General features: G+C 40.4%; 1 protein-coding gene across 5 annotated transcripts in view; it reads left to right on the forward strand.

The window, feature by feature from the left end:
• Positions 1 to 12,178, forward strand: part of GPATCH8 (G-patch domain containing 8) — a 168,848-nt gene that overhangs the window by 25,324 nt on the left and 131,346 nt on the right. For 4 of the 5 annotated variants that reach the window (XM_085870937.1, XM_085870942.1, XM_085870939.1 and 1 more), the window contains 2 exons: positions 4,692 to 4,759; positions 5,219 to 5,305. The exons of the other annotated variant lie outside the window; for it this stretch is intronic. In XM_085870937.1, coding sequence (XP_085727063.1) covers positions 4,692 to 4,759; positions 5,219 to 5,305 — 155 coding nt within the window. The remainder of the gene's footprint in view (positions 1 to 4,691; positions 4,760 to 5,218; positions 5,306 to 12,178) is intronic. 5 annotated transcript variants of the gene reach the window in all.

Genomic DNA, 12,178 nt, shown 5'->3' on the forward strand with positions numbered 1-12,178 from the left:
GCTATATATCGATATCCCCTCATACCATTCACGCATAATTCCTGATGTCTAATGCTGAAGTCTATTTAACCTTATTTTGTGGAGAAATTTCGCTTGGACACATGCTTTCATTTGTTGGGTGGAAAAGAGAACACCTGATTGGTGGAGGACATGTCATTGGTCTCTCTGTCTACTACAACCTCCTTTCTGGTTTTGCACCATTGGTCTTTTCGTGCTTTGTACTCTTTCTCTCCCCCCCCCCAACCCCCAGGTTTCTGCAGTGTGCATGCTTCAATCTCATTCCTCCCTCAGATCATCCACCATCCACAACCAGATCTTTACTACCCCCATTAATCCTCCCCAAGCCCACTGCTGTCCGGGTTTCCAGCTTTTCCTTCCACTTTTGTGATTGGGAGCTTCCAGCTGTATCCATCTTGTTTACCCTGTGCATTTTCCACTATTCCTCATGATCTTCCCCGCATCCTTTGTTTCTCCAACTCTCTCTAGTTTGTCCCTCAACCATGATGTTTATATGTCCTCCTCCCTTTTATCTGTTATTTTTGTTCTGTTACATCTTGATCCGATCTGTGTTCTCACTCTTCCATGAGCCTCAACACTATACAAAACAAGAAAAAGAGCAATCGGAGATTGCAGACCCTCGCCAGGACTTGTTTTGTGTGGTGTTTGTGTAGTTTTGTGGAGCATTTGTGTACTGGTGTGTTACATAATTCAAAATAAACATAACTGGATCTACCACTTCATAACTGCTGGCAGTGAGGACCGGGTACCAAGACGTCCCGCTCTGATGCAACCCTGCTTTGATTGGACACCTGACCCTGACCCATGACTTTTTTATTATTATTATTATTCAATTGAATTTAGAATGGGATAAAAATTAATTAAAATCAAATGAAATGGAAGACCAAATAGGTACAGTCCTGCATTGGAGTCATCAGAAGGAACCCAAACAAGCAAAGAGCAAAGATGAAGTCATCAAGAGGAACCTGGATAGGATTCACATTTCAGCTGCTGCTCTTCTACTCTCAAACCCATTCAGGCACAGCCAAGTGAGCCTTCTAGAAAAAAAATAAAAAGAACCCAGATCAAGAAATTGAACAATTCTTGCTTTTTTGATTATGTATCCGATCAAGTTGAAATTTAAAACATGTATTCCCCATCACGACTAGATCATAATTGTGAAGTTTCACGTCGATTGATGAAGCGGTTCAAGAGATGATTTATACAAAAGATTTTCTCTCAATCTAATATGGCTGTCAGACCAAGTGACATCATTTATTTGTGAATACCCTGGTATCCCCAAGGCTTGGGGAACATTTGTGACGTTTCCCCTCGATCTGTCCAGCTGTTCTGGAGAAGATTTTTTATAGGTTTTTGTGTAAATCCAATATGGCTGCCAAACCATGTGATCTATGACATCATATGTGTGAACCTTTTGTTCCTCATGGTTAGGCAGTCATTTGTAGTTTCACCTCGATCTGTTCAACCATTTCAGAGAAGAATTTTGAGGGGTTGATTTTATTTTATTTTTTAAACAATATGGCTGCTGAACCACATGACAAATGACAACATCAATTTTTTCCTGTGGACCATTTTACCAGAGATGACCCTCAAAAATTTTCTTGCTGATCTGATGTAACGTTCTACATATGCAATTAAGATGTCATAACGAAGGCACCTATGATATAAAAAAATTGCACTCATTCCCCATAAGGAGGACTTGGCATGTGCCATGTTTCAATTTTCTCCTTGGTGCAGTTTCAGAGATAAGGTTCCAAAGTTTTTCGGTTTTTCCAACATGGCTGCCACACCACGTGACCTATGACATAATTAACATTAAAATGTTCCAAATGAGTAGTCGCTGCTATCGTGAAAATCTCGTCTCAATCCGACAAGGGGTTGCAGAGAAAAACACTAAACTTCAGGAGACAGACAGACAGACAGACAGACAGACAGACAGACAGACAGACAGACAGACAGACAGACAGACCTAATTGCAATACCCTCTCCTTCGGCAAGGGTAAAAACAGTTTCTTGCATCAGTACAAAGGGTAGTAGGAATAGTCCTGTTTGGGTTAGCAATTGTAAATCCTAATTATTGATCTCCTATTGACATCTTGTCATGTTTTTTTTCTTGCTCATGTTTCCTTTCGATTCAGGTTTATTTCGGTTAAATATCCTTTGTTCTTCTATTTGAAGGAATGACTCCAATTCCTCTCTCTCTCCCCTCTCCCCTCACCCCCTCTCCGCCCCTCTCCGCCCCTCTCTGCCCCTCTCTGCCCCTCTCTGCCCCTCTCTGCCCCTCTCCGCCCCTCTCCGCCCCTCTCCGCTCCTCTCCGCCCCTCTCCGCCCCTCTCCGCCCCTCTCCGCCCCTCTCCGCCCCTCTCCGCCCCTCTCCGCCCCTCTCCGCCCCTCTCCGCCCCTCTCCGCGCCTCTCCGCGCCTCTCTCTCTCTCTCTCTCTCTCTCTCTCTCTCTCTCTCTCTCTCTCGCCTCTCTCTCGACTCTCTCTCTCGACTCTCTCTCTCGACTCTCTCTCTCGACTCTCTCTCTCTCGACTCTCTCTCTCGACTCTCTCTCTCGACTCTCTCTCTCGACTCTCTCTCTCGACTCTCTCTCTCGACTCTCTCTCTCGCCTCTCTCTCGACTCTCTCTCTCGACTCTCTCTCTCGCCTCTCTCTCTCGCCTCTCTCTCTCGCCTCTCTCTCTCGACTCTCTCTCTCGACTCTCTCTCTCGACTCTCTCTCTCGACTCTCGATTATTTGACAGACCTTCCACCCACCTCCATTCTTTTGTTCTTATTTTTTCCATTTTGTTCAACTGCCTTCCAGACATTGTTCAGTTGTATTCTTCCCTTCAAGTCTTTAAGCGAGCAGTTCACCTGTAAAAGGCCTTCTTGTTATCGTGGTGAAAGGTTACTTGTTTTCCAGGAAGGTTTTTTTGTAGTATGGCACAAATTTACTGCAGGAAGGTAGTGACACATGCCATAAATCCAGAACTACATCTGCCTGAACGAGAAAGAGTGGGCTGCAGCTTCCTGCCTAGGCATCGGATTCCTGACATGAATGTCGTCAAACACATCTGGGAACATGGATCTGGAGGCTGCTTAACAGTTGACCACTGCCAAGTATGGCAAGAACTGCAACAGAATCTACTCCACATTTTGCAAAATCTGGATCAGGTGAATTATCATCGATTCAATGCTTCATGGGTTCAAAGCACTCTATGATGCCAACGGACATGCTACCAGATACGACTATAATGAGTCCATTTGATTGTATTCATGAAAATTTCGTTTGTTTACAACTAGGGGTGTTCATTTTACACTGATGGGGCACTGTAGTATCATCTGTATAATAAACACTTCTCGTTCAATCATTCAGCCAATCTCTGCTGTTCCAGATTTTAATCTGTGCAGAATTTCAATTCCTTCCCCAGTTACTTTTTCAGATCGGCTGGAAGTTGATCCACTCCTGGTGCTTTCCCATCTCTCATTCTCTTGATTACATTTTCCATTTTTGGCAAGCGTGTATCTGGCTCATCTTTATCCTCTTTCTGCGATGATTGAAATTTTTTGTTTATTTTAACTAATGCTGTTTATCACAGTATTTTTTTTCCAGCATTGCTTTGTGCTCACCTTCGGTTCAGTCTTGGTTTAATTTATTTTTGTCAAAACTCTTGACAGCATTGAAGAGGTCGTTCATTTATAAACTGTCCGACTCATCTTAACTCGAGGATATGTACTTTGCTGTACAATAGTTGATGCCATTGGCTGCTGTTTTGTCATTGGTTCGCTCATCAAGTCCAGCATGTTCTTAATTAGTGTGTTCTTAAGACAGCAATTTATTGGAAAATTTTAAGTCAAATAATTTACCCCCCCCTGGTGAATCCTGTTGGAAAATGTGCTCCTGTGTGTGGTGAACCAGTGCCATATTTTGAGTGCAGCCTTGGCACCATTGGTGATTTTCCTGGGATTTGGATTTTTGATTTTCCTCAGTGTATGGCTAGGTCAAGGACATCTATCATTTCAGAAAGTGATTTGTCAACAGTGTTGTCCTTATGTGTACAAGCCTTGAAAAGTGTGTTTAGAGGAGTGAAGAGATATGCAAGAAGGCCGGGAAGAGAAAAGTTAAAGGATATAAGGAAAAATGCATGTACGAGGGTAAGGAGGTGGTTGGTGGTGGTTCTACCAAAATTCAACTAGTGTTTGTCTCGTAAAGGTATGATTGTTTTGATGATCTGACGACAAATGCAAATTAATGCCAGAAGTATCGATTGAAGAGTCACAGGAAGATAGAAATGCAAAGTTTGTTGCTGGCCTGTGTTAGATGCTGTCCACGATATCCAAGAATATCACTCTTTTCCTCATTGAATTTTCCACCTGAGTTTTTGCCATTTCATAGTTGAATGCAGTTTTCTCCAGCAAAGGAACTGACTGAATGTAAAGTTGTATTCAGAATTGTTTTTGTGCACATGTTTTGATGTTAAAGCATACTTGATTTGTAATTTTATCGACTTTTATTGACACTTTGTTGATTTTGATAGAAGATCAAATGTTCTTGGTGATTAGCCTTGCTATTTATGGAATGGAATCCTTCTTTAGCAGTATGTTTTTTTTATTTTGATGTAATGTTTAGTTTCTTTAAAATGATACAAATTTGTATTTGTGTCTCTCTCTGCTCACCTGTCACTGTAGGACGGACTGACCCAATCCCGATCTATGTCAAGAATGATGTTATGGGGATGGGGAGGCTGGAAATGGAGGTATGACACTGTCCTCTTCTCTTTAAATGTGTCTTGCATGTGCACGTGGAAAGCAGAAGCGGTGATCGGTTAAGAAAAGTAAAATCAACCAAACAAGTTTCTGGAAGATAGGTGGGAAATGGGGGGAACGGTACACAGGCTGAGATTTAGATTTGAGGAAAGGGTGAGTTAAAATCCCTGTCATTTTAATGCATGTATTCTGTAGATCGCCCTATACTTTATTCAAAATAATATAAAAATAAAAAATAATTTCAATATCTACAGATATTCTTTTAGGATAGTTTATATCTTGCTTTTATGTTGTTTTTGTTAAATATGAACCAGTTCATGTGTTGTTATGCTTTTGTTTTGTGGCAATTCCTTCCTTACAATGGAACTTGATGTGAACAACTAACTGTACTTCCTCCATTGTGCATCTACTTGAGAACTTAACTCTGCAAATTATACGAAATGTTGCAGATGGACTATGCGGAAGATGCGACGGAAAGACGACGGGTGCTGGAGATCGAGAAAGAAGATACCGATGAGCTACGGCAGAAGTACAAGGTTTGTTGTTGCTTAAGGCTGATTGACTTGACATGTTACTTTATTTTGTCAGGCTTGTAGGTCAAAATCAATATGCTTGTCATCAAAATAAAGTCCTGCTTTTTAGCATCTGCATTTTAATTGAGCAAAGCAAACATTTCAGTGGTAAATGATGGTCTGTGATTGAGAATCTGTCTGATTCTCTCATTCCTGAGATTGTTTCTACATGATGACAGCAGAACTGCTCCATATTTTGTGTGAGTTCCTTGTGTTATTGAATGCAATACTCTTATTAAGAGTACTTTGATGAGACTAATGCAATTCTTCTTTTTACAATTCACCTTTTGACTCATGGAAAAGCTTGTGCATGTGCAGCACTGTGCAGAAGTCTTAGGCCACCTTGAAAATCAACATTTTTTTTTTGTTACTGTGGTATATTTTGATAAATAAAATGTATTGCAATAATCATGTCTTATTAAAGAAACCAAAATAAATTGTATTCTACAAGTCAATATTAATGCATGAAATTTCAATCTTTAGAAAATGAAATTTCAATATCTACAAAATGCAGATATCCATATTGAAATGCTTTCCTGCAATTTCTGGAGAAATTCATTTGGGAGGTTGTTCCATGCTTTCTGCAACATTTTCCATTATTCATCTTTTCATTTTGCTTGTTTTTCATTTTTACCTTGAGAAAAGGATGAGGGATTTTAGTGGCCAGAAGAGGCGAAAAATATATCGTCTTTGTGTCGCAGGTTGTGACCACAGTGCAGTCATTCTTGTTATTTTAAATTTATGGTGCATGTGTTTTTTTTTCAAAGTTAAGAAACCTGCACATTTTGATGTTATACCAGTCCATCATCATTTGTGCAGTTGCATAATGAATGCAACATGTGTTCACTTGAAGTGGTTCTGGGCTTTCTGAGGTCCTTAGGTCTGTGGGTTTCTGTCCAATTTGGACCAAGAGGTCCAATGGAATGTCATCCCAAAGGAAATGCAGTCTCATTTTGAAATCCTTGATGAGTTAACATATTAATTATTGTCTTTGGTTTTGTGATTACTTGACTGAAATTTGAGTTGTATTTTAGTTTTTTCCAAGATTACATATTTTTTTGGAATTAAATTACCGACCTTCAAGGAAACTGTCATGGTGGGAATCGTAGTCTTTCCAGTTTTGTTGTGTGTCTTGTACATTCAGTTTTAAATCTCTTTCATTCTTAAATGTAAGCATGTAATGTGCTCTTAATGCTCTGATTACACTGGACAACAAAGATTTTGCTGCTGGGGTGGAAATGTATTCTCGACTAAATGGAGTATGCTGATTCTGAATGTGAAGTCAGAATTTTCTCAGCACATCAGGATTTTGAGTTATACATGTGGTCCAATTACAGTTGCTTGCTCTGGTGGGTGATTTTGAGGGTTTTTTGTGGGGTTTTTTTGTATACACTGTCGAGGCTCATATGAGAGCTAACACACAGAACATACAACAAGAGGGTTGGGAGAGGGAAGGACAAAACAGTGGGGAACAGACATTAGGAGATCTGTGGAAGGGAGAGGGATCGGTCGGGGAACATGGGCTAAACAAGATGGACACCACAGGTACTTTCAGGACCTTACATGACAAGGAACTTTCGGGAAGGAAAGCAGGGAATTTGAAATTGGTCGGTTTGGGGTGGATTAATGGGAGTAGAAAAGATCATGGTTTTGTATGGGGGAAGATAAGAGATGGTGGTGATCAGCTGTTTTAAAGACCTGGAGGGGAGAGTGTGAGAGTTTGTTCAAAAGGTGGGGGGGGTGGGGGGGAGGAGGAATGAAAGAGTGAAGGTCAGCAGTGATTTTTGATTTTGGTAGTTTTACCAGAAGGGGGTTGCTGGTGGACCTTGAGCACCCTGTGGAAATATGTGGGGGGACATATCTCAGACAGAGCGGGGGGGGTGAGGCTAGTGAGGAGATGGTAGAAGACAGAAAGACTACTGATCTGCCTGCGGTGAGAGAGTGAGACTCGGTCTCGGCCTCATTGCGGGAGATGCCAATGATCCGAAATGCCTTGGTTTCCACTGCGTGAAGCCGAGAAAGGTGAGAGGCAGGAGCACCAGCCCAGAGGGGAGAGCACTACTCAGAGAGAGCAGAGAGAGGTGATATATATATATATATATATATATATATATATATATATATATATATATATATATATATATATATATATATATATATATATATATATATATATATATATATATATATATATATATATATATATATATATATATATATATATATATATATATATATATATATATATATATATATATATATATATACGGACAAAAGCTTTGCGTGTGGTCAAGAGCTCAGGTGTGCCAAGGAAGGACTGCATGATGGAGGATGCCCAGTCAGCAACTGGCTTTGGAGCCCAGCTTGGAAATGTGGCTTTCCCATGGAAGATTTTGGCAGACAGTGAGATCCTGAAGCTTGAATGAAAAGACTTCTTCAAGAGAATTGTTGAGAAAATACATTGGGGGGGGGGGTTCCACACCGTCCTTTCGGAGACACATAATGAGAGTGTGAGTTTTGTCAGGTTTGAAAGACATGATCCACATGTTACACCTTTTTGTGCAGGGTGGTAATGTTTGCTGATTTCCAAGCAGATGGCAGATGACCTTGAGGAAATAAGACGGTGACTAGAACAGAGAGAGGATGAGAAAGAGCAGAGGAGCAGGTTTTTAGGACACGTGGCTTGATGCTGTTTGGACCGGTTGCAGAATCTGAGTCGAGGTTTGACAGCAAGCTCTCCATCTTGTCAGGCGAAAAGGACACAGAGTCCAGGGACAGCTGGGCGTGACTGGGAAAGGTGGGTACATAAAGCGATGGGTTTGGGATACAAGATTTAGAAGCAAACTCCATGCGGTTTTCACCATACAAACACCCTGCATTCAGCCTTTTCATGTACGGTATCAGCAGTGCGGCCATTTGAAGTTAGGGAGGGATGGAGAGGGAACATACACCAGAAACAGATTTAACTCGACGCCACCAGGATCTGGAGGTGGGAAACAAGTTTGAGAGTTCAGTCTTGAGATTGGAAAGATGTTGTTTCTTAGGTCTCCTGAGGGTAGACACACACTTGTTCCAAGCTTTGTGGAAGGAACTGAGATTTCCTTCAGTTGGATTAGCCTTCCATCATGAGGCGAAGGCAAGTTGTTTCAGGACAACTGCCTCGCCACAAGCTTCAATGTACCATGGCCGGGAGGAAGGGTTGGACAACTGAAGACGAGAGAGGATAAATCTGTGCATGAGAGAGAGCAACTTTCTTTGAAAGAATTCCCAGGACGAGTTGATGTTGGAGGAAGTAGAGATGGGAGAGCAGTCTAGAAGTTTGATGGCTGCTTGGAGACCCTGCCAGTCGGCCTTGGTGAAATGCTAGACTCAACGGTGCTGAGGTGGTTCTGTAATATCATCCAGAGAGATGTCTGCTTTGACAAGCATATGGTCAGATGAACTGATTGGAGTGGAGGAAGAACATCAGATATTTTCAGGAAATTGGTCAAAATCAGATCCAGAAGAGATGGAGTATCGTTGGTTGAGATCCGGGTGCCATGTGCCATGGCAACTGAGGGAGGTACCCACACCCAGCCAATTGGCATGATGACAGTTGAAGTGACCACTTATGAGGAAGATATATGATCATGAATTTTTTTTGTGTTTTTTTTGGTTTCAATTATCACAATACAACTGTTGTAGAATATTATTGTTCCTAACAAGAGTTTTAGAATGCACTTGAAATTATATAAAATGTATGAAAACTGACCAAGCTATAAATTTTTAAGTAAAATTTTCCATGTGGCATTACAATTTTTACTCACCCTAACCTTTATGAAAAACTTAGATCATGATGGTAATGGCTTCCAATATCTCAGAGAGAAGTTTGGTGCAGAAAAAACTGATGCTAAACTCAAAGCATTCATTTTCATTGGTTCCCAGATTCGAGAACTGATGTGTGATCTCGAGTTCAAAAATAAACTGAACCCACTTGAGTTTGCACCATGGAAGCATTTGTGTTGATTGTGCAGAACTTTCTTGGGAACCATAGAGCTGAACAGTATGTGGAATTAGTGTACAACATGCTAAAGGCCTATCAGCGAATGGGATGTAGGATGTCTCTTAAAATGTACTTCTTTCATTCTCATCTTGATTTCTTCCCACCTAATCTGGGTGAGGTAAACGATGAGCAATGAGCATGGCGAAAGATTCCATCAAGACATTTCGGTCATGGAAACTAGGTATCGAGACCGGTTCAACCCAAAAATGATGGGTGATTACTGCTGGTTCCTACAACGAGACACCAATTCCACACATAAACACAAGAGCAAGTATCTCACACACTTCTGAACATGCCTGAACAGTGCCTACACTGACTATATTGAAAGGAAGAGTGTAAACTTGAAGTGTTGTTTCTGAATCGCTCACAATGAGGCAGATTTCTCGATCAAGTTTACACCCTTCCTAAGATTGCCATGTTCTAATGTTTTATTAACTTCTTTTTCTGAAACTTGTTTATTTTGTTGGTTTGTATACTACACATTATACACGGAGATCAATCATTGTTATCTAAATATAACGTGAAAGTAAGTACTAAGCACTGATATTAGATGTACAATGTGGCGATCTGCAATCATAAAGTATCTGATATAGCATGCTGAGTATCATTAATACATACATATATATATATATATATATATATATATATATATATATATATATATATATATATATATATATATATATATATATACATATGTTTTATAGAGCCTGGTGTTGGCGCAGTGGTTAGGGCAGCGGCTTGGGATCCAAAAGATCCTGAGTTCAAGCCACGTTGGGCCACTGAATTAATACACCAGGGGGTTGACTCAGCCTGTCATCCTTCCGAGATCGGCGAAATGAGTACCAGTGTACTGGGCCGGTGTATACCCTGGTTAAAATAGGTGTACCATATCCCTGTGTTGTAAGAGGCGACCAGGGTTGCGTCAGGAAGGGCATCCGGCGTAAAACATGTGCCAAATCACTATGCGGATCATACGGATGATCCGCTGTGGCGACCCCTAAAGGGAGCAGCCGAAAGAAGAAGAAGATATATATGTTTTATATATACATATTTTGAAAACCTGACATGCTGGCTAAATTGTGACTACATATTTGAAATTAGCGGCCCAGAGTTAGCTAAGAACACCTGCATTTCCCTAAGTGGCAGACGAAAAGTTTTTTTTTGTTGTTGTTGCCCAGTGTTGTTATCGACAGATCCAAAATGCAGCACATTACTGTGTGTTGTGTTTTTGTGTCTGCTGCAACTTTCATAGCCCCAATTATTTTGACCAACTTGTGGAATTGACCAGGGAACCTTTTCATCCCAGTTCGACTGAAGGTTCATTAATTATTATTATTTTTTTTTTCAGTGTGCTGCCAATAACCCAGTCACTCTTCATGAAGGATACAATGGTATATTTGATGTAAACCAACAACTTTCCCTGGCAGACATCCTCCAGATTTATATACATTTGATGAACAGCGCCCACATTGATGCATCATCGCACTGCATGCAAAATTCCAGGGTGGCACTTTATAGTTGCGTCGATATTCAAACCCAGGCTTGTCTAGATAGCTCATAGGCGAGTGCAGATACCTCTAAGCTGTCCTGCCCAACCTATTTTATCTGTATGTTGTATAACTTATTTTTCTGCTGTTGCAGAAAATGTTTGTCCTGAGCATCATCATTCTGACGAACAATGTTGTTCCTTTACGTTAATGTTGGCAGACTGAAAGCATTAATAAAGTTCTTGCAGTGATGAGGCTTTTTTGTTGGTATTGCACAAGGAAAAGTCGTATTGTAACCTCCACTGTTGAATAGCTACCCATCCTCTCTTTTTAAATACTAGTACGTGCCCGTTAAAAATAATAATAATAATAAAAAATATTCAAACCGCGAGCAACAAACAACAACCACACAGGCCGTTTCTTCACTCTCGCGTGCCCGTACGTGCGTGGCTCGGAAGTTGGCATATTATTGGCAGTTACGATTATTCGCAATTTAGTTTTAATGCCCAAATATTCAACTAGAGGGGGAGCACTAGGGAGAGTGCAAAACCTCCGCCGCCAATACTGCTGGGTCACTCAAGTGAATCTTATAACTTATTCATTAAATATGTCAACAGTGCTGACAGAGTTATAGTTCTTTTCTCCAACATTTTTTTTTTGGGGGGGGGGGTTGGAAATCACTTAAAACATGTAGAAATGCAAAAAAAAAAAATTTGGGGGGGGGGGTTGGAAATCACTTAAAACATGTAAAAATGCAAAAAAAAAAATTTTTTCTCAAACAATTTTATTTGGGGGGGTTGGAAATCACTTAAAACATGTAGAAATGCAAAAAAAAAAAATTCTTAATTTTTTTTGGGGGGGTAACAATTTTTTTGGGGGGGGTTGGAAATCACTGAAAACATGTAGAAATGCAAAAAAAAAAAAAATTTCTCTAAATTTTATTTGGGGGGTAACTTTTTGGGGGTGGTTGGAAATCACTTAAAACATGTAGAAATGCAAAAAAAAAATTCTCTTTTTTGGGGGGGGGCAACAATTTTTTTTGGGGGGGGTTGGAAATCACTTAAAACATGTAGAAATGCAAAAAAAAATTTCTCTATTTTGTGGGGGGGGGGGGGGGTAAAAAAAAATTTGGGGGGGTTGGAAATCACTTAAAACATGTAGAAATGCAAAAAAAAAAATTTTCTCTAACAATTTTGGGGGGGGGGGCAAGTCCAAAATTTAATGGCATGATCCTTGGACCATACCTAACCCCCCCCCCCCACAAAATGTTGATTGACAGCAATCTTCAAGTCATGCCACAGCTTT

Source organism: Eptatretus burgeri, chromosome 2, assembly GCF_056783735.1.
Source record: "Eptatretus burgeri isolate ZD-2024b chromosome 2, Ebu_testis_v1, whole genome shotgun sequence".
Lineage (NCBI taxonomy): Eukaryota > Metazoa > Chordata > Myxini > Myxiniformes > Myxinidae > Eptatretus > Eptatretus burgeri.